Genomic DNA, 27,252 nt, shown 5'->3' with positions numbered 1-27,252 from the left:
CGTAGCAGAGGCAGGGAGAAGGGCTTTTCTACTAGAAGACAGTAGCCATGAAAGTAGGAATGAGAGGTGAGCACATCTCTCCCACCGTGAGCTGGGAGAGATACTCCACTCCTCCTTCCCCCCAGTAGGCTGTATACAGGAGACAATAATGGTTGCCAAAATGATACAACTTCAATAAGCTCCTGGTACCTTGAGGTCTGAGGGGCCCCCAGAGGAGCCGACACTTGGAGTGAGAAAAGGCAGAGGAGGGGAAAGCGGATAAGGATTTTCTTTGCCTTAGTTTTTAAAGCAATCTCAGCTTGCTAAACTTTCAGTCCATGCTGTGAATGACTATTTTCAGTTATCTTTGCACAGAAAAAGGCTGAAATCCTTCTCTCTCTCATTCTCTCTGTCTCCCTTTTTAATGAAAGCTCAGTTTAGATCTGATATCACTTTAAAAGGTTTGCTATCAAAGTTTATTAGACCCACTGGGACAGATCACGGTTTTCAGAGGCTCAGAGTTTCACAGCAGATAACTGTAAAGTGAACCATCCAATGTTCTTCAAAATGCTCATTTTTCTTGAGCTCATCTATTACACAAAGCTGCACTGTATTCAAGCATCATTAGAAGCGTTCCCAGTTGCTTACATGATGCTGGCCATAGTTTTGCCGTTAGAGCAAGCTGGAGCAGTCGGCCAACCCCAGCCTGTCCCACAGCCTGATGCTAAGGGGAGCTGGATGCCACTTGCAGTGAAGGGAAGCCCTGCCCACACAGTGGGATAATGTCTGCTCAGCACTCCTAGAAAAGGCCAGAATTTCAAACAAGCAGTAAGATGTATGAGAGCAGTCTCCCTTTAAAAATCCAGATTTGCCTTTCCCTGCTTAAAAATAACTAGGACAGGCGACTCTGCTGAGGGACTATGCCTGAGAAATTTCAGCTGGAAAGCAAAGAAACAAGAGGAGGGATTAACATGTCAAGCTTCCTATAGAGCAGTTGTTCTTTTTTTTTAACGAAGTCATTGGTATTATTATGTGGTTTTTAGTAGGCTATCCTCCTAACAATGCATGGGAATAAACACCATATCTGGTGGGATCTCTGACTGTAACATGTATCATGGAGGCATCTATTTACAGTGCGAAGGGAGGGGAGCTATTTCATTTCCCAAGACAGTCATGGAAAGCATGATGTCCTGCAACTAAGGGTGGTGAAGCACTGGGAGAGGTAGTGGGAAAAAAACATTCACGATAAACCGAAGAGTAAAAGGGAGTTTCAGGGCAGATATTTACAGGATGTATCATCACTGGAAGAATTTGGCAAACCTGAGAAGAGGCTGAGAGACAAAATGGCTGACTCAAGCAGTCCAGTCCTCGGGCCATCAGTGTCCTGTCCTGCTGCCACTTCACATGGCTTTACACCTTTCCCTGTGATTTCATAATGTCATTCAATCTTTCCAGAGCAACAGGCTGGAAAAACCTCAGTGGAGCTGGTGGTTCTTGGATGCCCATGCTCCCTGCCAGGCTTTATCCATCCAGAGCTTTTGGCCAGCGAATGCCTCTCACCAGCAGTATGTACAACCATTTGACAGCTCGTCTGCTTTCTGATTCCTTAACAGGTCACACAGATGGACCAGAAGCTAGATGACATCCTGAACACCCTCCAGGCTCAGTTTGGGGATCAGCCACACGCACAGATGTCAGGGCCAGCCACCCCACCCATCAGACAGCTACAGACAACCTCGGATTCCCCCCCAGTGAACCAGAAAAATTGAAAGCCAGAGGACAGCCACATGTCCCTCTCTCATTCTTCTATGTCCGATTATTTTCAAGCCTTGATGCCTCAGGATTTGACAGTGTCATGGGTGAAATGAAATATTCTGCTGTAGTAGATTAAAAAATGACAAGCGGCGAGAAGCCAGCCCCAACCCTAGGAGAGCACAGAAGTTTTGCACCTGTTTCATTAGCCATCATTAGCTAACCTCTGCCAGCCTCTGGCGGTCCCGTGCAGCTAGCCCCATGTAGGCTGGCTGCACACGCACAGGGCGTGCTGTTGAGGTAAGCATCCGAGCAGGGGTTAGGATGACCCATCCGTGGGCACGGAAGGGGAAAAGGACTGGATTTTTGGCATTTAATCACTAAGTTTAATGCTCACAGCATGCCCAAAAGGGGGAAAAGAGCCAGCATTTGAACATGAAACAAATGGAAATCAGTGAACAGGAAAATTAAACAGCATGTTTTGACTTCTACCAAGCAGTGAGGATCATAAGAAGGGCAGATTTATATGCTAGTGCGAATGACAAAGTAAAGACAACAGGCTACTGATTAAAAATATGGAAGTGTACACAGGCTGGTTGACATATGAAAGACTGAAGCAAAGACTTCAGCTAATTAAAGCAAAGGGTTGCAAATGAGATGAGATGCATGTTGGAACAGACAGGCAAGAGAGATAGTATCTGCGTAGGCTTACTGCACAAGAACACTGTAATAGCTATCAGCTACGCTGATGACTGTTATGCAAAATGTTCTCAAGCTTTTACCTTCATTCAGCAGTGGTTGTTGACTGCAGTTGCCTTAATTTTAACCTAAGAAACTCGCACGGTAATTGGTTGTGAAATATCTGTAAAGCTCGGTTCAAGTCACTGAGTAACTGGGTGCTGCAGGAGGGCTGCAGCTGTGATTGAGAATGGCAGCTTTCTTAAAGAAAACAGAAATACACATACCATTGATGAAAGTTAATCGCTGTTTAAATAAACTGCTGTATGTAATTTTAAATGCTAGGGTGTGTTTTTTTTACTTGTAATCTGGTTGTAAATTGAGTGCATATGCTGGCTGATACACTGTCACTGTGAAATGGATCTTACCTGGCACCCCAGAAAAGGGATGATATAACATTGTTGCTAAATATGTAAATAATAAACCGAGCTAAAAAGGGTGCAGTTTTATTTACTCAAATCTTTTTAACATATTTGCATAACCAACCATTTGAATGAGCAGAACTCTGCAGAGCAAAGACCTGATTCCTGGGAAATCCTAAATATATTCTATTCCCACTCATATCCATGGAAGCAAAGCTGCACTGCATTTAAAAGCAACCTGAAAGACTGGTCCCTTAATAAGCATTTATTTGGGCCAATGACTGGTCCATTTCAATGTAATCAAATTAGCTTCTAACTATTACCTGTCCCTTTAAAATTCTTTCCCAGGTTTGTGTGTCTGGGAATTCAAGCTTGGAAAGAGCACAATGAGACTGATTCCAATCTTTAGATTGCAGGCGCGTCTTAGACAGAATATTAATGATGTGTGAGAGGCAATAAAAAAAAAAAAAAAAAAAGCAATGTGGTTTTAATTAAATCAGCTGACAAGCCGCCGTTCCATCTTGTCTGATTACTACAGAGTTACTGAACATGACCAAATACAGCATGTAACATGGGAAAACGGTAAATAATCATTGTCAGAGCAGAGTTCCTCCTGACTTTCAGTCAGGGTCATGAGCTTCTGCGATGGTCCTCACTGACTCTGGCCACTCACAGCTGAACGGACAACTGGACACCAAAGGTAGGTACCGTTTCATCAGCCAGAGGTAAAAAATCTCCATGGAGAACCTGTTGCCACAGAGGTTCAGAAGACAAGCCGTGCAGCTTTCACCAGAAGGGCTCAGGGACTTCTGTGGCCAACACAAGGTGAAACTTCCTTGTTGTACACTGCAGATGTTTGTGTGAGGAGAATGCGTGGTCGCTTTTGGTGAACCAAGGAATGCAACAGTATTTTACTTACTAATGAATCTCAATAGCAGTGTTAAAGCACTACACGTACAGTTAACACCTACTACGCTGAAGTGCCTGGAAAACACACCAAACACCCTTCCCCAGAAAATTCAGTTAAATAAAATACAGGTGGTCTCAGCTACAGAGTGTCAGAAGGGATGAGTGGGTAGGAGGAAAGGATGAAGAGGCACATAGTGGTCCCTTTAGAAAAAAATAATGTGTGTGTGTTCACATGTCTGTTTTTTTAAAAACACAAGCCAAAGTATCCCCAGGAAGACTTTGGTGAGGCCAGAGCCTAAGCCGTTAAGGGTCTGACATTCCAGCAGTGCTGGCCATACATCCACTTCCCAGCTGGCCACTGCAAACACTGCAGTGCGGCACAACATGTAGAGACAGCACCGTCAACACGTGACTGCGACCTTCGCTATTGCCACAACGGAGAGATAAGGGTGTGGTCTGAACAAATTGCAGTGAGGAAGGAAGAAGACTGGTGAGAGACACCCATTTTCATACCACATGATGAGATTAATGGTAAAAATATAAAAGCAATGTAGCTCAGTCTTACTTAAGTAAACCTCCACACCCACAGCTAAGACAAGTTTTGCCATCTAGCAAAATCTTTCTGGTTGCCCAGGGATAAAAGTATCCTGGAGTAGCACTGATGTGACCATGTGGTAATACTACCTGACCCTTCTTCTGAGATGAGATAGTTTTGCACAGTGAACAGGCTGCATATTAATACATTTGCATGTCATGAGTGTTTTGAGTGCCCCTCTACCAAGGTGCTATCAGCAAACATTCAGCAGCAAGCTACGATTTCCCAGGGCAAGAACTGGCTTCTACTCAGTGTGTTTTTGTCAGGCATTACCATCCGCTAAGCAAGCAGTAATAGCATCAGATCTAGATAATTGTGTATGTAGAAACAATGAAATGGAAAGAGTAGGGAAGAAGCATAGGGATGAGCCTCAGGAAACTCCAAAGTGCTGAGGAGTCCCCTTGCAATCACAAGTCCTGTGAAGTCATGCGATGATCTAGTCCATCAAGGAACAGCATCAGAAGACCATCAGGTGCACCATATCAGGTTTTGTTAACTTTGCTAAGTGTAGTACGGATTTGTTGGATGAAACACCACCAAAAGTGTCTTCTGGAAGAGTTCGAAGGGAAACTTTCCATAATTCTTGCATGTGATTGCAAAAAAAGAATAATTTTTCATAAAAATTACACGCTCCCACAGTTTACTTCCTTGATCCAACTACCTGACTTGCCTGAGCTTCCCCTGACAGGCTGGAATCCTCCAGGGAATAAATATGCAGCATAGCTGCAGAGGAAAGTTTGACTCCTACATGTGCCATTATTTAAACAGTTATGTGAAATCCTGTTGGAAGATTATTAGCAAAGGTCTTGTCCAAAACTCTGACTTCTCTCAGGTTCATTAAAAAGAAGAGAGCAAAGGTGGATTCTGCCTGTGCATTATCTTTCTGAAATTTTTATCATAGAACCCTAGAATGGTTTGGTTGGCAAGGACCTTTAAAGATATCTAAACCAACACCCCTGCCATAGGCAGGGAGATCTTTCACTAGATCAGGTTGCTGAAAGCCCTGTCCAACCTGACTTTGAACACTTCCAATGATGGGGCATCCACAACTTCCTTACAATCTAAATCTATCCTCTTTCCGTTTAAAGCTATTACCCCTTGTCCTGTTACTACGGGCCCTGGTAAAAATCTGTCCCCATGCTTCTTATAAGACCCCTTTATATACTGAAAGGCCACAATAAGGCCTTTCCGGAGAATTCTCTTCTCCAGGCTGAACAACCCCAACTCTCTCAGACTTTGTCCATAGGACAGGTGTTCCAGCCCTCTGACCATTTTTTGTGGCCCTTCTCTGAACTCCCCTTAGTCCATATTTTTCTTGTACTGGGGGCCCCAGTGCTAGATGCAGCACTCAGGATGGGGTCTCAGAAGAGCAGAGCAGAGGGGGTGAATCACCTCCCTTGACCTGCTGGCCGTGCTTCTTTTTATGCAGCCTAGAATTTCTGGGCTGCAAGCACACAGTGCTGGCTCACATCCAATTTTACATGCACCAGTATGCCCAAGTCCTTCTCCACAGAGCTGGTCTCAGTCAATTCATCACCCAGTCCATACTGGTGCTGAGGATTAGCCCAATACATGTGCAGGACCTTGTACTTGGCATTGGCGGACTTCATGAGGTTCACATGGGACCACTCCTCAAGCCTGTCAAGGCCCTTCTGGATGGCATCCCTTCCCTCAAGCGTATCAACAGCACCACCCTAACCCTAACCCTAACCCTAACCCTGGTGTGATCCACAAACTTGCTAAGGGTGCACTCAATCCCACTATGTCATTAGTGAAGATGTTAAATAGTATTGGTCCCAATACAGACTCTTGAGGGACATCACTCATCACCAATTTCCACTCCAACATTGAGCTGTTAACTGAAACTCTGGATGCAACCATCCAGCCAATTCCTTATCCTAATATTCCATCCATATCTCTCCAATTTACAGGTAGGAAAGTTATGGGGGAGCCTCCATTGTAGAGGACCACTAGATTAGTCAGGCATGATTTGCCCTTGGTGAAGCCACGTTGGCTGTCTCTAACCTCCTCCTTGTCTTCCATATGCTTCAATATAACTTCCAGGAGAATCTGTTCCATGATTTTACTGGGCACTAAGGTGAGGCTGACTGGTCAGCAGTTCTCAGGGTCCTCCATATTTCCCTTTGTAAAAGTGGATGTGAAATCAAGTGTTCACTCTCAGTGGTGGCTCTAACATGACACCAAATTACAGAAAATATTGCCAGGGAAGTCCCTTTGTGTGGTTTCATTTCTATTTCTACTAACATTACTGCACTGATATTTATCCTATTAACTTCTCCATGACGGGATTCCAGCAGACACATCACACCCAGCTGCTGAACAGAGTACATTCAGCAAGCTCATTCCTACAGCAGCTCTTCTCACAATAACACCATGAATTAACGTAGCCCAATGAAGTTATCTGCACTGTGCAGCCAGGTCTGCAATGGTCCCACATTGTCTTTTAAGTCAGAACAGAGGCACAGACCAGGTGGCCAAGGTCTCTCAAGGCCACAGTATCAGCAGGGGTGGCTGTCAGGAATGCGGTTTACCAATGCATCAAAAGACAGGAGTACAGGAGATCAAGTGAAGATTAGCTATTTATTTTCAAAAAGATCACGTTTTTCTACCTGATCCAATTTCACTGTGAAGATACATGGTGTCCTCCCTTACTAAAGACACTGACACCAACCAAAACACGATTTTCCACATTCCTTCCAATAATGCATGGCATCCTGAAGCCTGCTGTCTGCCCATGATGATGCAAGATGCTCAGAAGTCATTACAACAAAGCCTGAGGGAATTATTTTCTCATTTCCATAATTACACAGTCAGTAATATTATCATGAACCAATCTTATCTTCAAAATGTATATCCAGATCTCTAATGATGATATTTCTGAAGTGTTGTGTGGGATTAAAGTACTTCTTATGATAAGGCCGCAGCAGTGAGGGAGATAAAAAGTTCAGCTTCATCAGCTGGGGGCTTTCACTCCTGAGAAAAGGTGACTGTGCCCCCAAAACAACCGATATGGCTCACAGACCAGAAATCTGCCTCATCTGGAACACTCTCTCCATCTCTGGAGAGTAAAAAGTGGGAAAAGACTCTTCAGCCACAGCTGTCCATTTCAGAAACTGGAGGTTCTCCATCCACCTGCCTGGTCCTGGCACCACCAGAGAAGCCTGCTGGAAGTCCCTCTCACCTCTGTAGGGCCATGACTAAGCTTCCAGCTCACTAGCTATGGAGAATGAGCAGGATCCCTTTGGTGCCTCTTTTCCCAGTACCTCAAGTAGTTTTTCTCTTCTCACTGACGTTTCAAACCTAAGCCATGAAGGATCTGCATTGATAAATGTATTCAGGGCGTGCTGTATCTCATGGAGCCCTGAACAGCAGGGCTCGCTCAGTACTCTTCCCAACAGTCTGAACAACATGTCTAAAAAAGAAAGGCATGTTTTAGGGTCTAAAATGGCATTGGGTGAAGAATCTTAATCATCATAATGGCATTTTTTAGTATTCTGAAGGAGTACATGCTAAAATCATTGTAATGGTCCAGGAGAAGTATGGTGAAGGGCCTGGGTGGAGACCTCTCTCAGGCATCATTTCTAGCTCAATCAGAGCCCAGCCAGCAAAACTAAACAAGATGGTACTGTTCTACCTCTGGGGTAGGAAGAGGTTTGAGTTCCTCTCAGCCTGCTTGAAGAGCAACCTCTTAGTTAAAACAACTTCTTTTCTTAGTCAAGGGACAGTCAAAGGTAGCTGGAAATATTAAACACTGAAAGAGAGGAAAATGTCTCACTAACTTTTTTAATCTCCTGTTAATGTTCATTATCCTTTTTCCCACGACACACCACATGCTTTTCTAACCTCCAGAGAACCTTAAGCTCTCGATTATATTCATTTTATTAATGCTGGGGTTGTGCATGTGCTCTCTCCTGCTCTCTCCCTGTCATACAGTAAACAGTGTCTGTCAGACACGAAAGGGTAAAACAGCAAAGAGCGTCTGCCCTACAACGAGCTGTTTTGCCAAAATACTTACTATGTTGTGTTTAGCCCTTATTATGGTTTACAGTGGCTCCCGAGTGACTCTGTAAAAGTACAATGTCTCTGCTCACATTCCTGGCTGAGCACCCATTTGTCTCGGGGTTTGGATTTGGTACATGTGGGTTTGTGAACAGAATTTTAACTTATCTTCACGATGTTATTTGATCTCCCCCTGGGGTGGATGGAGCTGTGTGGAAGGGACCGAATCATCATCGTGAGTGCTGAAGGGAAGGCGATTTTTGAACTCTGTGATTAATGTAACTGCTGTAGCTCATCTGTCCAATCAGACCGGCAAAGGTTGGTTTTTGTTTAACCAAAAAAAAAAATATCATAATTTTCAAGAACAATGCCTGCTAAACATTTGCCTGAGGCTTACCTCAGCCTTAGAAGGGAAAGAAAATGCACATTTCAATGATACCTGTCAAGCTTATGCATAGCTAAAATGCAGCTTTTCTTTACCGCCCTGTACCTTAGGTTGTCACGTTTGTTGTTAGGAGACTCTAAACATAGCCAGACAGCTGAGTAGCATTTCAGACCTACCTTGCCTAAGGACCAAGCTACAGAGGAGCAAAGTCCCTTGTGTTTCAAATGAAGCACCCCCTGGCCAACTCACAGGTCATAGACAACCCTCACCAAAAAGGTCTAAGAGGCTGCTTTCTTTGCATGAGAAAATGCTCAATACAGCATGGACTGAGAGATGGAAATGGTCAAAGCAGGATAAGCACAGCACTAGATGTCCATGAGTACCACTTGCTTGCTGCCAAGACATTCAGAGTCCTTGAGCAGCAGCAGGAGGGACAGAAGCCAGCTCTGGCCACAGCTCCTGGCCTCTGCATTGTCAAGTGAGCAACAATTTGCTTAAGGTTAGCCCAGCTTGTCGTTCAGCCATCTCTGACACCATGGGTGATGTGACAGCAGGCAGAGGCAGTGTGTCGGTTCCTCTCTGCCTACAGCTTGCCCTTTGTCATCATCTTGCAGTATGACATGAAGCTACTCTGCTCCTGAAGTTTGGTGACTTGGGAGACTTTGCAAGTGGCTTCTGTGTTTTGATCCAAATAACCCCAGTCCTCCTTATGGATAGAAACTCTTAACTTTCCTGATGCAGAGATAGAGATAGATCCATCCCACACCTGGTCAGTAGAGCCCTTCAAGTAGCTTATTTTTTGTGGTAGAAGGGCTGGATTGTATATCAAAGTGTGGAGGCAGGGGAAGCATCCGTGCACTGTTCCTGCAGCAGAAGAGCAATTGCTTGATGCAGCGTCCTCATTCTTTTTCTTTTCTTTGCTGAGAATTTTCCCCTTTCTAAAACAGTAAACAGCTCATTTCTTCCAAGCTAAACAAATTATTCTGCCAACTACTGATTTTTTCTCCTTTCTACTTCTTATGGTTGGTACTGTAAGTACAACTTTTCCTTTCTTTGATAGCAGGTCAGGAGGCCAAGAAGAGCCAGGGACAGCTCCTGTGACACATCAATACTGCGCCAAATTCTTCAGTTTGGCTACACCATGAGTGTCATCACTCTTGGATTCCACCAACCCCACTGACCAACTCCCAGGAGGCTACTGCTTTGGTCAGGGACTAGCAGAGTGCAGGAAGAGACTGACAAAGTCTCCATCCTCAGAGACACTTACGTCCATTTTACTGTCCTGAAGCTTCCTCTTCTCTTTGTTATCATGTTATTCCCCACACAACACTCCAATTAAGTCAGTCTTTCAGATTAGGAAGGCTATTGCATTAGGAGAGCAATAAACTCCTGTGTCAACGAAGAACTAGTTGAAAGGGCTGCAGCTGACAGCCTACAGTCATTCCTCTCCATAGCTATGGAATATTTACATACAAACAACAAAGAGCAGCAGGGACAAGGAAGAAAATTGCTGCAGACACACAGGCCACTGACAGGTTACGTACTTGATGGGTCTGTGGTCAAAACAGGCTAAATTCAATGCAGGTATGAATCTAATGGAGTCAATAGACTTACACCACAGATTTAATTTGGCTTGAGATCTCTTACAATGTGCCTGAATAAAGAGTTGGTAGGGTAAAAGAAGATTTCATTAACCTTACTGGAGCTCTGAATTACAGTCAAATTTTTCCAGTGGCCTGCAAAACCCATGTACTACAATGGCAGATAGTAGCTTTAATTCCATGGAAAATATATGTGTTTGGAAACATGATGGAGGTGTCCAATGACTGATCAGTTTTGTGAATGGCATTGCTTTGTGTGGGTTCTCAGATCCCTAAGCTTCCCTCTGATTTTAACGTATGAATGAACCCAAAGCAAAAAAAAAACTGAAATCACACCAGAACCTGCACATTCTGCCTGACTCGGGATCAAAGTCTGAGAGGGTTACTGCATGTTCGGTGCTGAATTAAAATGGTAAATAATTGAAAATATGTCAGCAATTATCAGATGGAAAAAAAGCTCCCAAATTATCTAGGCCTTGCCCATGTACCCATTTTGTAAAAATTACATCATTTTCACTGACATCATTTTGCATGAAGCTGAAAATTAAGGTGACAGTGGAACTGTTGAATAAGCATAAAAGCAGCTTATCCCTTCAAGCATGAATAGCTGAAGGAGTGGTTTGTGGCAAGGAATCACCTATGACAGTCATGCTCTTTGGTGCCCTGGGACAAAGCTGCTCCGTGTACTCCCCCTCCACCAACTGACTCTGCGGTTTGGGTGAAGTCATGTGTTTGGCCTTCAGCAGGCGTCCTTATCTACACAACTGCTTCGGAGAAGCACTGCAGCCCTTGAGGCACGGATCACTGGAAATGAAACAGCAAGCTGAGGCTGCACAGCTTCTCCTGGCTTCTCCTAAAGTAACCTGGAGCAGGGAGTGAGGGGGTATGAGGGCTGGCTTCTCTGTGTGAGGGGGGGGGATGCCCAGGGTGATAACAAGGCCAGCAGAGGCCACGATCTCATCAACAAGGACCCAGTCCCACAGAACTCAAAACCAGCAGAGCAGGTTCAAACAAAAGTCTCAACCACCTGCCAAATCCATGGTGGTGAAGAAGGAGGGAGGTCAAGCTGGGAAGTCAAGGCAGGGGCTCAGGCTTCAGATCAGTGGGGTACAGGGCATGGGCATGGCTGCAGTGCAGCTGCAGCGTAGCTCAGGCAGGCACCAACAGGTAGATCCCCTGAGCTTAAAAGTAGATCCCAAGCAAACCAGGGGATGTAGAGGCATCGTCCAGGCCCCTCTTGGCTGCAGCTCCTGTCAACCAAACTCCGGGAAAAGAGAGTAATGTGTTCTGTGTCCTTCTCACCATCACCATCCTGCACGCCCGGCCACGTTGTGACACAACACCAGGTGCCAGGGGTGGGTGATGGGGCAGGGGATCCCCTGCTGTCGTCCCCCCCCCCCAAGCAGCATCACCCCCTCCCCCACAGGGTTGTGCTCAGCTCTGGGGGACTCAGCAGTGCTGCTGAAGCGGGGCTACAGGTTCCCCTGCAGGAAAGAAAAGCTTAAAACAGAAGGATTTTTAAAGTGGTTGGAAACTTGGAAAAATGCATACAAAGGAATAGGGGAATCAGATGAATAAAAATCCCCCCACCCCCAGGTGTCAGCAAGGTAAACAGTGGAAAGGTTGGACACAGTGCGCTCAAATGGCTTTGCTTTCATGAAGGTCTTTTTTTTAAAAAAAAAAAAAAAAACTTTTGGTTCTGTTTTTCTTCTTTATCTCTCCCCAGCAGCCGCTGACAGATGACCTTTAAAGCCCTGGAGAGCCGCACCAGCAGGTGATTTACTAACAGCTGTGCCAGTCAACAAACCGGAGCAGGGCAGAGGTCGCCGCCGGCCAGGCTGCCCAGCGAATGCAAGGGTGGGATTTAATTAAAGAAAGATGCATTACACTTTTTATTGATTTGTGTGCATGCGTGCGAGAGCAGCTTTTTGGGTTTTGGTTTGTTTTTTTTTTTTGTTCCAGCTCCCTGCACCTGGACATTTCATCCTGGATGTGTCAGCTCCGCCAGCCGTGCTCTGCCTCCCGCTGCCCCTCCCCGGCTCGCCCCCCCAGGACGCCGCTTGCTGAAATCCCATCTCCCACTTGCAGAGGGGCCTGGGAACAGGTGGGGAGGAGGCAAGCAGAGGGGAACCCAGCAGCTGGTGGAGCGCAGCATCCCTGCTTGTCCCTCGATATTCATGGGGTGCTGGATGAGTATTTTGGGAGATGCTGGGGTTTTTCCCCTCTTGCCCAACAGTAAACCTCTGCCTTTCTTCAATCTTCCACATGATCCATTGGGAGGGAGTGAAAAAAGGCATTGAAAGGACATGTTACGGTCTTTGTGCTTTGCATAGTATTGAGGGCTTTTCCACTAAAGACAGTGGGAAATTATGGAGAATTGAAATGCAGAGTAAAATGGAAGTTCAGTGGCTCTGTATTCACAAGCCAGTGTAATTCACTATTTTCACTCATGCATCTGATCCCTTTTTTTTGTTAACTCAGACTTTTCTTATTACTATTATTCTGCTGCTGGTTTTACCTGATTTTTAAAAACAGAATATTAACATATAAACAAACTTCTGTTCAAGCTAGAACTAGAAATGAGCGAGTCTTTAAAGACCTAGTGCTTCAAATGTGGAAATTCAAGTAAGAGGAAGCTCAGTACTGGCAGACCTAAGTTGCAATACTTTTGTTAAGAGCTGAATGCCATTGGGAAAGAGCACCTGCAAATCATGAGACCATTTTTTTGAGGGACCAGGACCAAAAACAAGACCACCTTTCCCAAGAGTGCGGTGCAGAGGATGCTAGGACACAAATAGCACAAGAGGGGTGACCACACACTAAGTGCTTCTGAAAATCAGGCCCCTCAGTGACCTCGAATATATTAGGCAATCCTGTTTGGGGCCTCTCCAGATTTCATCCGAAGTTAGGAAAGAGCCTGCATTCTTAATTTGATTATATTTAGGTATGCATTGTATCCATTGCATTAACTGATCTCATTAGCCTGAAATGGCTGGCTAATAAATTTGCAGTACACTGCAAGAGCTTCAATCCAAAAAGTCTTTGGTATGAGGACCAGAAATATGCAACCTTAAAGAAATACTATAGGAATTTTTAAGGCAGTATCTAATAAAATTCTTTTTCTATTTGAAGCTCCCAGCTTATGAGTTTAAAAAGTGCAGCAACGACCTTGCCACACTCTTACAAAGCATGGGCCTTTGCTCCTGGCACAGTAACTCCTGGATCGAACCGAACACTTCTGCCTAGTTAAGGGCACAGCTTTGAGAAAAGCTTCAGGTTTGCCATCAAATCTTTCAGTGATGGCAAATCTGCTGTTCTAGTGGTGAAATTAATCCTTCTCGAAATAAATAAGACTTTGTGCCCAGTTCAGGGGCACTTTTCAGTCATAGAATTTTACAGTGAGGGGGTCAGATAGCTTCTTCTCAAAAGTCACTGCCCATACAGACATTCCTATAAAACCAGCTTGCAGTCTTCCCTCGAGTAAAACACACGAGCTTCTGCTGACTCTTAACATTAGGCAGATTTCCTAGGGTTCAGATCATTTGATGAACTTTTTTTCTGAACCCTTTCCAATTTTCCAAGCTCTTTTCTACACCGTGTTGGTCTCTTTCCAAGACATGGTGGTTGTCATTGGCCTGGAAATTCCTGTGACAGGTTAGGTTTCTATGGACCTAGGCACTCCAGGCACAGCTGCCAAATTTCACTTAAAAGCGTTCTCTACAGCAATCCATCCTGGGCTTACGTATCCAGTTGTGATCCAGTCAAGTTTTGGTGGGTTTCAGGTAGCTTCCACAAAAGGCAAAAAGGGGCAGCCACATGCACCAAAGACAAAGGAGGTTTCAGATTAATCAGGGTTCTGTGGGTTCACATTTCCCTCTCACCTTGTTTTCTACCTATTTATTTTTATATCCATACGTTGATGGCAGCCATTGCCCATAGGTCAGAATTCTGCAGCCCTAGCTTGAGGCAAACTCTCTCCAAAAATGGATGTTCTTGGCATAGCAAACTAGTCTGGAATGTCTAGATCTAAACTAATTACTCATCCATCACAGACTTCTCGTCATCCCACCAAAACTGGGATGCCTGTGTTTGGCTCAGCCTTTCAACACAACCAAGGCATCTGTACGTCCAGTTCCTGTAGAATGCATGGGAAATAAATACCCAGCATCACTATGCAGCTTTGAAAATCCCCCTGCAATCTCTAACCCTCACTTCCCATCTGTAAAACAGGACTAACAATTCCTACTCCATATCTGCTTTATCAGTCTTGTCTATGCAGACCACAAGTTCTATGAGACATGAACTGGCTGCTACTAAATATAGGTACAATGTCTAGCACAGTTTTTATTAGAGCCCCTAGGCACTACAGCTCCATAAATATCCATGTTGACTTTTTCCAGATTAAGAACACATCAATGGGAGCTTTGCTTGAGTAAGAACTGCAGGATCTGGCACTAGTGCTTTTAAACCCTAATAGGAATGAGAGGGTCTGAAGCCTCTTTCCAGCCTCATTCAGTGTATCAATGCTTTTAATACCAAGTCAGCTGTTGTGACACAAAGGGTATGTTTCTCTTGGTGCTATTTCTTGGAACTGAAGAGCCCTCCTGAAGTTTTCATTTTCTTTACTGAAAAGCCCTGCTATGGTAAATCATCAACTCACCAAATTTATAGGAAGCACAGCACTTGGTATGTCACGTCTCTGAGCCCAGCCTAATGATTCACTTACTTATGCTTTTGTTCCTTTGCTTTGTAGTTCTCTTGATTTCAGCAACTGTCTATCATTTTCATGTGGCTTGCTGGCTAGAATGCCCCCTACTATTGCAATAATCATTGCCCTGCTAGAGTGTTTATTACTGACTGAACGGCTGCACAGACTGGTAAAATGACCTGAGCTGTATGAATTTTCCGTCAAGTCTCTGGGGCCTCACAATTCTTGAAAGAATGTAAAGGAAGAAAAAAAAAAAAAAAAGAAAGAAAAGAAAAAAAAAAGAAGCTTAGTTATGGGGAAAGGTCAAAGTCAAGTTTTTCTGCAACAGCAGATTTCTCCGCTGGCTTCAGTGTCTCTGTTGCTGAGCGCTCACCACATCACTTTCAACATCCAAAGAGCAACTGTAACCTTGCAACGTGGTGAGAACTGAGCCAGGTAAAGTCTGACAGCCCATTGTGCATCTGTGCTTCAAGAGACTGTTGTTTAAATTGTATGTGCTCATCCCCTACAACACAGGCACCCTGGATAAGGTCCCAACATGCTAGTGACTGCCTGGTTGTTTGGGTGGTATTTGAATTGAGGTTTGTGGTAGGTGCACGGTAAAAAAAAAACCCAAACAAACCACACATACACATTCAAAAACCAGTCACCAATACAAGATAATACACAGATGTGTAAATAACTGTGGGAAGATTTCCAAAACACAGACTGTGTCTAACTTTTATCAGTGGTTTGTTTTCCCTCTGGCTAAGATTTTCGAAAGTGGGTGCCTAAAGTTAGTCTCTCCTGGGTAAAAGCTTCAAAAGCATCTTAATAACACAGGAACCTAAGTGTCTATTAGAACACTTCTTAAAGGCTCTGGAAAATCTCAGCCCTCCATCCACATCTTTAGTGATACGATTTCTAAACGCTCAGAGCTCACAGTAGCTACTTTTGCAGCTGAGGGCAAGGATTCTTCCGAGGAGCCCGAGGAAGTGGGGCATCCATCACACTTTGTCTCGTGGCCTGACACTTTCCAAAAAATCACACCTAATAGGGATTGCCCCATTCGATACAAGTCTAACCTTAAGCCTTAGTTTTTTAAAACCCTGAAGTCAGTTCCTATGCGATAGATGCCACACCGTGGCATTTGTATTTACAAATCAGACCACAAGCACTGTTGTTTTGGGGAAGATTTCACAGCACTGTTATTCCCATATCCACAGCCCATCATTGCTGTCAGATGTGCTAGCTTTAGGCAATAGGGGGTATAAAGGGCACCAAATAAACAAGCACAAATTCTTCTCTCATGCAAATTTTATTACAGCTTTATGAGGGGACTGTAAAAGATTTCTGTGTTTAGCTGCTTCTTATGGAAAGAGGATTTTTTCCATAGTACTAAAACAAAAACAAATTTCATCCTGGGAAGAGGGGCAGAAGGACTCCTAGCACAGCTATTTTAGAGTAAGCTGCTCCACTCTCATTCTACAAGAGCTCCCCATGGAAAACAGAGCAAAGGCATTTTTTTTTCCTTCTAGGAGAATTTCACGTACTGAACAGGCTAGCCCGTGGAGCAGAAATCAATCAGCAAAGGAACATCAAGACCTGGATATACTGAATATCACTCCAGGTGTGCAGTGTACCTAGCACAGGAGGCTGGATCTCTGGGTTCCAATTGCACCTAGGGGAAAACATTGGGTCCTGAAGGCAATGCCTCCCTTCCCGGAACAGGTACTTCAGAAACAGAGGTGGAAGAGACTTTTGCCATTGCCTGGCTGTCTCTCCCATGAGGACAGAGGGAGGTAGCTGAAGTAAACCCAGTCCAAGGACTGGATGGGACCAACACAGCTACAGAAACCCTGACAGATGCCAAGGGAGAAGTGTCTCCTGGAGCACTCTCCAACCACTCTCCCAAATCACTGCTGGTGATGGGAATAGAAACTTTGCTGCTGACAAGGCAATCAAAGAGAAGCAGTAAAAAAGTCAAAGGGAAAAACTGGATCAGTGCTAAACCTCTTCATTTTGGCTAGACCTAAGCAAGCATTTTACTCATTGAATTTAGCCTTGTTCTTGTTTCCATATGGGTCATCTAGAGGTTATGGCTTCCTAATCTTATGTATCGATCTCATGTCTGAGCCATTTTCAGGATGGATCACATGTCTCTGCACTGCTTGTCAGCCATTTGTTATGATATCAAAATTCATGCAATACCAGTCAGCTTCACTATATACGAGGTCACACAGTATATCATTTTGGGTCCCTAAATGAGGTTTTCTGATGCAAAAAAAAATAAAAGTCTTTATTTACAAGGTGACATTTCTCCATGCAAGTAGTCTCTATTGTTAACGTTTTCTGTTGCTATTAATATTATTGCCAGTAAGCTATTCACTGTGAAGCATGTACAATGAGGAAAAGGCACTTGAAGGTCAGAAGGAATCAATATTAATGAAAAGTAAACATGCAAGTCAGGGAGGAATCACAAACCCAGCTTGAAGCTAATTTGGTTTTTTATTCCAGCAAATATGCATGGTCGCTTTTGCATTGTATTCGCAAAGTTCTTGTTTGGAAGTGTTGTTAGGAACTTTTGAACTCGCCTTCAGTTTCTAAGCCACTGTTGGAAATAAGACATGTCAGCCAAACATGTCTTGTTCACCAGGGTCCCAACACAGTCCAAATTCAAGAAAACAGCAAATTTTTCTTTGCTGCCAATAGCGGAGCTCCTGACATCCAGTTTCCTAAGAACCGTAGAAAAAACACTGGCCACATTACCTGCAGCCTCCACACAGGTTCAAAAGTCCTTTTCCAAGCTATCCTTCTGCTTGGATGAAAAGTTTATCTTCCACGTACCAATGCGCTTCATGCTAAATATGGTACAGCAATTAACATCTGTGGAGAGTTCGTATTTGGCATGTTTACACAAGTATTTATTCTTCCTTTGTCTTCAAGCAACAACTACTACATAATGTATTTGGTATGATTAATTGTGGGAATGTAGCTCATCCCAGCATAGCACGACATCTCCAATTACACGACATCTTTCTCTCATTTGTAAGGGAAGAACTGATTTTTGTATCTTGACATGTTTATCATTGTGAAGTTGAGCTAGTTATCTTATATGGGCCTGCTCCCTAGTTCTCAGGGTTGACAGATTATGGTGTCACATTAAAATCACATATGCCTTGTTATTGCAGCTGCATCTTGAAAGGAAAGCAAATAGAGCAATCTCCACCACAGTAAGATGATTTTTTTTCAATGAGCCAGTGGTTTGCAAGGTTGTTTTAGGCTATTATAATTTACACAGTTATTAGGTATTTGATTTTCCTAACATTTTTTAAATCTCAACAATGCAAAATTTAACACACATTTCCATAGTCCTGCATGAGCTTCAACTAATCAGAAACCTTCCCTGTGGGTGGGATTTGCCTCACCTAATTTGAGCCATCTATTTAAAAGTTGGCATCTTCTCTAAATTAAGAATTCAGTCACTAGTGACAGACAGATGCTTCTTGAGAGATGACGTATCCCACCTGATTTCAACTGGAAGTTTAGACTAGGGAGTCTAGCACCCTTGCATGTGAATGCAGAGCAAAGCAAAAAGAGGAGCTGCTGTTTCCAGGCACGGCCATTATTACAACCCCATCAGGACTGCACTACTCAGTAATGGCCATTCCAGGTGAGGATCATTACAGATGAGACATCAAGGAGGAGGTAAAAACTGTAATGTGAGAAAAGTTTAAAGACGCGATATTTTTGCCCAGCCTGTAGTGGGAAAAATGCATCTTTGTAGCTCTTCTTCAAAACTTGCAACAACTTTTGTTTTAATTTTTTTCAAACGCTTTAATGCAAAGATCTATTCAGAAAAGCTCTTAAAAAACCTGTGACATCCAGACTAAAATTCTCATCCTGGCAGACTCCACAGAACTTTATACAAAATTCAAGACACGAGGCAGCATGAGAAAACTACTTTGAAGCACACCGCTAGACTTCATGTTTTGCGCGGCAAACTTAGCTGCTAAAGCACACATGGTGCAGTTTAACTGGGCCTCGCACATCAGAAGGACCTAGAAATCCAACTGTACAGGCATGGAAAGAGGGGAATGAGCCTCGGTCATTGGATGAACAGAGCATTCCTTTCACTTCCACGCAGTAGGACTCCAGCCAGTAGAGCTATTTAAAGCAAGGTGCTGCTTGCCTGCCCTGGGGTTTGCAAACTAAATGGGTGTATGCAAAGGTCCACGTGCAGTTTAGTTCAAAAACTAATGAAAATCTGACCAGTCACTTGGATGGCAACCTAAAACTGTATTTGTTTCTGGAGTATAAAACTGTTTCAGAGGAAACTTAGGAATCTGAGATTTGGGAAAAGACAAAAGACCAACATGATCATCTGAGATAATTTTCACCAACATAGAAGAAGGCTTCTGGCATCTTGATAATGTTTCTGTTTGTTGTGGAAGTTTTATAGTCTCTGAGCAGGAGAAGTGACCCTTTGCACATACTCATTCAGATTTACTATACTTGGAAAAACTATTATTTTCAGGAGGCATGTACAGTCCAAGACATAAACATGTGAAGGTTTCTTCTAGATGCACTTGAACAGAAAAACAGCTCCACATAGAAATCGAGGAGGCTGGTGCTCTTATTTGCAAGCACATGGGTGTTTTCCCTCACCCTACTCATTCCACACTTGCTTTTATTGGTGAAGGCAGAGCTGCAAAGGCTGATATCAAGTGAATGTTCAAGTCAGTGATTGCTGAATTCCTTAGCCTAGAAACTATATTCCGTACAGGCAGGGCAATGGACAGCATGAAACCTCTTTCCAGCTCTGCAAAGCATAATCTTCTGGAAACACTACCTTGTGGTTTTCATTATAGTTATTGGTATGATAATTACTTGGTTATTAATACTTAATACTTAGCTCTTGCAAACAATTCCAGCTCCAGTACTGCTGCTTTATTTCTGCTGCTGTGGGAATGAGAGGGAAGAACTGGTAGTCCTTCCTTTCAGAAAATGGACATGCATAAATTCTATCCCACTATGTAATTCTTTGGTGAACTACCCACGGGGTAGTTGGAAGACCAAGTCTTGAATTTTTCATTTATCTGCACTTGCCACTGTAAAGTGTACAGTTTCTGAAGTTGGTGATTTATGTATAGACACACAAAAGACAAGACACACACACACAGGACTAATGCTCAAGGCAGCAGCAGCAATACAGATAAGTTGTCTCTTCCATAGCTTATGATTAAGGGTTATCATTAATGGACCTGGAAGATTTCCTAAAAGGACTAATTAGTGCTTTAATTGGTTCTCTCCTCACCATATTTTTGTTTACCCATACCCATAGGATCTCCAGCTGTGTTAAGCAGTTTTCCAATTAATAACGCATTTGAACTTAATAGTCCACTTTTTCTGACTCAGCCATTTTTCCGCCTTGTTTATTTAGCTGACTTACAGCATGTAATTTCCACATATTTCTCAGCAGCTGGAACGCGCTGAATGCTGCTACTGTCCCTGGGCAAGGGCTGCCCGGTGCCCTCCATGTCGTCTGTGGGAGCCATTGTAGCCCTCTCCCCGCAGATGGAGAGGGACTGCCTTTGTAAACGTCCACTGCCGCAGTTGTGGTTTCTCTTGAAGTTTCATGGCCAGCCCCATCCAGTCCTCCCCTTTCCTGAAGTTTTGTGTTTGGTCGTTGTTTTGGGGCTTTTTTTTTCAGTAATGACTCAGCTGTTTATTTTCCTCTTCCTGCTTCTTCTTTCATTCTGTGAGCGAGCCTCTTCTACCCACTGTGCAGTAAGAGGAAGGTGAGGGACTCTTCGTCTTCTGTCACACAGGGGGAGGGGGGCAGGAAAGGACTGAGAGACTTATAGAAAGAAAGTAGAGAAAATAGCCTGTGCCCCCAGGCTTCTTCTTTCTAGCCCTCAGAAGACTCTCTTAGGGGATGTCATCGTGCTGGCCTTGCTGGCTTGCCTTCTCACTCGGCGTGCCCTGTACATCACCTGGTCTCAGCTGGTGGGGGGAGAAGAAAGCAAAAGCATCATGATCATGAGAGAGGTTAGTCTCATGGGTGAAACCAGAAAGCATGCATCCCAAATTAGAGGCTCAAACTGCTCACATACACTCCTGAACCAACTGCCAACCCTGCTGTCAGACCAGTCCTCCCCCAGTTATTTAGGGAGTTATCTGGAAGAAGCCACTAGGGATCTTTCACCGACCGTTTTGTATGTCCTGAGGAGAGGAAGGTTGCCTCCAACCTGAAATAAGGAATGTCATGAGATAAAATAATGCATGGGAACATGAACCACAAAAAAGACAAAAATGCAATGCGTACAGTGGCTCCAGCACACCTGTTTCAACTTCCACTGGAGTAGAAGAGCAAAGAGACGGGTTTTGCAAATCTCTGCACAAAAGCTTCTCTGTCCAATTCAATCATCTGGACCAAAATAACATGTGGAGGAGCCTTGCTAGCAAGCACCAGGCGGATGGGCAGGTCTCAGCTTAGAGCCCACTGCCAGCCGCAGGAAAGAACAGTTAAGAGACACCCTGTTTTCTTCTCTCTGCAGTAGCTCTTGGCATGCCTAAGAAAAGAAGATGCTTTAACACACCAGCAACAGTAGCACTAAAAAGAACACTTGTGTGTTAAATCATCAGGAAAAAAACAATGATTATCCTTTGCTTCTTTGTGTTCTTTTTGTTTTCCTGCCAAATACCAGAGAGAACAAAATAGCAGGTTTTTTGCTGCGCAAGGCAAACTTGTAAAGTCAGAGGGAAAACAAATCCTGAGCAAATAAGTCAAAGCAAATAGCTGGAGGAAGTGAGGGTGGGGAGGTAGGCAGCAGGAAGACCAACTGATACATTTTCAGCATTTGCTATGTTAAGCCTTGAAATAGGAAGGTAAATGAAGAATGGACACCGCCATAAACAAGAAATGCTTGATTTGGTGAATGAAATGCTTAAATTTACATCCCAAGCCTGAAATTGCCACTAACGATGCACAGTGTAGCTCCAGACACTTGTGGGGCTCACACCAAAACATCCATGGGACTGGATCTGACTGGGGAGGGAAGCTTGTGCTTAGAGCTTGGTCTAGCTAATCTAAAACGGTGATGGATCAACTTAAAATAATGGCTCTACACAAATGCCTAAATAAAATCAAGATTTTATGTTATAAACTCTCAAGATCGAGAAGCATGTGCATCCACATAGCCAGAAGAGTCTCCTGGTTTTGGTGGGACTACAGTTCTGTCTACAGCTACCTCCAGAGCCTGGAGATGCTCCTGAAGACCCGTGTCCACTGGATGGTCAAAATAACACATGAAGGGGTCTTAACGGTCCACTCTGGACTGGCAGGAGAGTCTCGGCCTGGCACCCTAGAGGCAGGACCTGGTCTGATTCACTGTGACCATGGATACCACAGACCTTACGGTCTGGGGAGTCAAGCCCAGTGGGGAGTCTGTATAAGCATTATAATGCTTCCTTGCACATGCTGTGCTGCAAGTATGGCAAGAAAAATGCCACCTTACCATATTCACCAGGGCCCAGACTAGGACACACAGGTCTGTTTGGGTAAAAAGCTCCCCCCTCAAGCTGGCATCACCAGGATTTACCTGATGCCACTGGTTTCTGAGTAGTAAAGGTGAAGGCTTCACTGCAGGACTCAGGCCATGCTAAAAGCGACAGAGGGTAAGCGTGGCAGCCAGCCCTTTTGCATCAGTGCTTCATCCACTCTGGGCCAGGACACTGGCTGCTCTGGGTGGTTCTCCGGGCCTCAGAGCCCTGCTGGGAGCAGAGGCATGCTTTGTTTTCCATCCCTGCAAGCATTCCCCTGCAAGAACAAGTCCTTGAGGCTGAGCCAAGCCAGCATCTCTTGTTCTTGGACTCTCCCACCATATTGGACTCTTTATCAGGGTATTGCTTTCTCTCCTTAGTTACTCTTAATTTGAAAAATGAGCTCCAATCCCCACCTATTGGCACACAAAGGAACCTTCCTTTTTCTCCTTAACCCTGCCATGACCACAACAGCTGCTACAATTCAGAAGCCCCTACATGCACATACCACGCAAGTCAGTTTTCGCCCTCCTTCCTTAAAAAAGAAAGGTGTCTTCCCAAGCAGCAAGCTGAAATTCCTGCCTGTTTAAAATACAAAACAGCAGCAAACTGAAGGAGACCTGGAGAGGCCACTGCCTGCTGTAATAGGATTAAGGGCTATATCTCAGGCAATGCTTCTGGAATCAGCTGTTTCTTATCTGGGCTTCTTTGTAGAAGCTATGATCTCTTTGCACCAGGCTCTGTTACTGGGCTACCTAACAAATGCTATTTTTGGCTGACTGTACAAATGCCATATATAAAACCTGAGTTTCTAGGAGAGCAGCTGCTTTGTCACTGAACAGCCAAATGCAGGTGCTTTAACTGGTGAAATAAATGCAAGCCTCCTTCCCTAGCCTTTGCTAAGGAGGCTGTCTCAAAGAGCAGATTGCATGTTCTCCCAGCTCCTCCATACCACACACCGAAGATTACTTTTTTTTTACCACAATTAAGTCTCTGAACTATTTTGAAATCCCACACAAAGACAGTCTGGTACAGCAGGCATTATGCACACATGCTTCCACATGCCTCCTGTTTACTACCAGGTACACCAGTATAACCCATGCTATGTAAGCCTGCTCCCCGATGGTCTCCCAGACACATCTCCTGTTTACCATCATCAGAAAATGACAGCTCTTATGGAAAACAAGCAAGCAGGCTAAAAAAGTGGCATAAAAAATGACTTCTTGGTGCCCTCCTCTCTTGTTCTCCCAGAACAGCCATCTCTCCTCCACCTAATAATACACCCAGACAGCTAATTAGCTCCCTCTCATCCTTGCAGTCAACACATTTTGCCCTACTGAGAGGCTCCTGGTTTCCAGGAGCAGTGGAGAGCAGGACTACAGGATACATCCCTGCCTCTCCCACTCTCCAGAGCTGAGCGTGCTCCTCTTTTGCACAGCCATCACTGCCTGGAGCCCAGGCCCACTGCAGAACAGAAGAGATAAGGATAAGAATGTGCCAAGATTTTCAGTCCCCCTTTTCTCTTCCTGCACTCTGTGATTAACTTAATTTTATGAACTGAGCTGGGTGACTTTCATAGGCAAAAGATGCACAATGATTTCTATTCCACTCACTCCCAGCCCTTTTCCTCCACAAATAAGAGCCGATAACCATCTCTTGCAATTCAATAGGCTTCATATCGTCTCCAGGAAATAATTGAATCCTTTGTGGCTTTCAGAGCAACATTTTGGTATTTTCCCTGGCATCAAAATGCTGCTGGATTCTGTTTAAATGGAAGAGATGGCCAGTCTACGTTAGCTGGGGGATGAGATAGCCAAGAAGAAGACCAGTCAGCTGCCTGCAAATAAACAGAGTGAGCAGGGCAAAACCAACAGTTCCCAATGGGAAGGACCAGTTCTTCCACCATGTGTTAACTGGCCTCCCTCTTTGCCTCACCCTATAAAATAGATGCACTGGGAGTCTGAGCCAAAATCTCTTATTTCAAAGGGACCACTCTGCCACTTCAGCCCCTACCAAAATAACCTGACATGTTGCTGTTCTGGCATGGGTTTCCCCTCTTCCCTGTCCACTACAGACCATCATCACCATCACACTCCTGCAAAATGGGTCATTCCAGCTGATACCGAAATCCCAGATGACACATATTTTGCAAGGAAAAGCTAAAGAAAGGAACTGGCCAGGCTTACCGAAGCCCATGCCCGAAGAAAATTAGCTATTTATATATCATTGTGCATTTGTCTGGTGCTCTCCAGTGACAGCTTGTTGGGTACAGGAGATCCTGAATACTGCCAGCCTGAAACTGGAGTCCCACTCTGTAAAACTTTTCAAGCCACCTCAGCCTCCTTCCTTTAGGTGAAATACTTTCATCTGAACAGTCAGCCCACAGCAGCCGATGGGACAGCCCCCCCAATGGTTGTGTACCATTACAACCATTGCAAAACCTCTGAAACTTTTTCTATGGTGATATTCAGCCACATTCCTGCAGGGCTTTCACATGCCACATCCTTCTGCCTGCCTGCCATTGATTTTGTGCCCTGTCTCCTCACTTTAGTGCCCACAGACTTCTGCTGGAAGCATTAATGAGAGCAATGTGCAAACAAATGTGGAAAATAATCTCTAATACTGCAGGCTCAGAGGCCAGCGGAAACCAGAGGATGTTTTCTGGCAAAACAGCAGCAATAAGAGCTGTTCTCTAAATAAATAACGTCTCCGTGCATACAAGCTTAGCACTAGCAAAGAGACCTTGGGCTGAAGGCTCTCACTGCTGTCTCTCACCCACCTCCAGGGAAGCACTGATGCACAAGCTCCTACCATTAAGCCATACAGCCGGGAAGGCAGGGTGAACAAAGTTCACTCAACAGGTGAGATTTCAGGAGTCCTCACCTTTCCTGATGCCTTAATAATGATGCTTCACCTGGCTATAAAGAAACTGAATGTGATCACCTCCATTTTACACAGGAGGAAATGGTATCTCAGAAAGGTTATAGGTAAGAGCCTCCTCACTGGGTACACAGGAGAACAGGAGTACAACAAAGCTGAGGGTCTGGTGTGACTCTCAACATGAGCAGAAGCCTATATAAACCTGACTTCCAGACCATCTCCCTGGATTACAGCTGCTAGGGGCAGACCATAGGGATGCCCTCCTGCTCTCAACCGCTTACATGCCAGCTGGCTCTGCCCTGCCAGGAAGGACCAACAGTGGCCACCAGTGTCCTGCCTGCTCCCTGAGAACACCATGCCCTGTGGGCAGCCTGAAGCCTGCCTGCACAGAGGCATCACCCCCCATAGGTTTCTCCCTTTGCTCCAGCCACTTGTCTCTGTGCAGCCTACGATCAAGACCTTGTTATGAAGTGCAGGAGCTGCTCAGGGGCTACCACACCTTGTGCAGAAATGTTATGACAGTTGTCAAGGGGATTGTTACCACTGTATGTCACACACACTGGGGCTGGTGAGGTGGAGGAAGCCAAGACCAGCGGCCCATTTGTTGCCTGCCCTGATAGACATCCTATTGATAGCTCCATCTCACACTGGCAAAGCCCTTTGTACCACTCTGAGACAGCTGCTCTGATGCCAAGAATTCCTCGCAGGCCAGCCAGCCCTCGTGGTGCTACCAGGGAAGCTCCAGTTTCAGCAAAGAATTTGATGGTTGTCTGGCAAGTGTATAAATCATAAAAGTAGCTTTGTTCTGCAACACTTCAAACCTTTCGGGCTCTCTCGTATGGCTGCAGTTTGCTGGCACTTGCTGTTCAATTTATATAAGCTAAGCTGTGCAAACTCATACCTTTCCAGCCTGTAGGCAGCCTGTTACACCACACAGAGATGCTGCCCCGCTACCCCAAGCTGCATTTTGCTGACAGCAGGGCCTTTTTGGAAAAGGTGCAGCCAGGGTTTTTTTTCAAGATTTAATTTCACAGGAAACCCAGCAGAGTCCAGGCTTTTAAAACCAATTCACTTAAATAAAATCAGGACGCTGCATCCAGACAAGCCCTGTGCTGAGGAAAGGAGACCCAGAGAGCAAAGCTCTCAGTTTTCTCTGAAACAACTGCAGCCCAGCGGGCAGCAGAGCAAGTCGCCTTACCCCAGGAAACGGGGAGGACGCAAAGCAGCCAGGGACCAGAGCTGTGGGAATTTTCCAACCCCCAGGTTAAAAAATGGGCTTGAACAAAGTGGACTTCAGACATTTCATGCTGGATTCCAATAAACCCGTAGGCAAAATGTTACTGTCCAAAAAGTCCCTGCAAAAGTGCACTGTATGGATGCAGAAAAAGACCCCGCTACGCCTGTCCACAGTACATGGCATTTATTGCCCAGCCAGCCCCCAGCAGAGAGGGCATCGGCAGGAGCGATAGCAGCCGAGCACGCCTGCGCCTCCGCACCCATGGCAGCATCAGCAGCTGCTGCCTGCAAAGGAGAAAGCAGCAAGTGAAATTCCCTTTGTAGGCATGGCCCCGGGCAAAGGCAGTGTTTGAGCCTTTGGATGCCTCCAGCAAAGAGGGAACGGGAGCAGAGGCTTCCATGCTGAGCAATGGTCCCACCCTACCCCACAGCCGGCCAGGTGGGAAAGCAGCGTTATGTGGGCAGGGAATGGGTGTATCCCAAGAGAGGTGGGCCAGGCTTTTATCTGGTGTGACTCTACGCAATGCCTTTGATGTTGTCGGGTCTGACTGGTTGGTTAGAGC

At 44.9% G+C, this 27,252-nt stretch overlaps 1 protein-coding gene across 1 annotated transcript in view; it reads left to right on the top strand.

Annotated features, from left to right (window-relative positions):
* LOC101911269 (potassium voltage-gated channel subfamily KQT member 1-like) overlaps positions 1 to 2,908 on the top strand; it is a 510,981-nt gene extending 508,073 nt beyond the window's left edge. Inside the window, exon 17 of the mRNA XM_055809352.1 lies at positions 1,593 to 2,908. Coding sequence (XP_055665327.1) covers positions 1,593 to 1,748 — 156 coding nt within the window. The 3' untranslated portion in view covers positions 1,749 to 2,908. The remainder of the gene's footprint in view (positions 1 to 1,592) is intronic.
* Positions 2,909 to 27,252: the final 24,344 nt, after the last annotated feature.

Source organism: Falco peregrinus, chromosome 6 (assembly GCF_023634155.1).
Source record: "Falco peregrinus isolate bFalPer1 chromosome 6, bFalPer1.pri, whole genome shotgun sequence".
In the NCBI taxonomy this organism is placed as follows: domain Eukaryota; kingdom Metazoa; phylum Chordata; class Aves; order Falconiformes; family Falconidae; genus Falco; species Falco peregrinus.
This window is presented reverse-complemented; position numbering and strand designations above follow the sequence as displayed.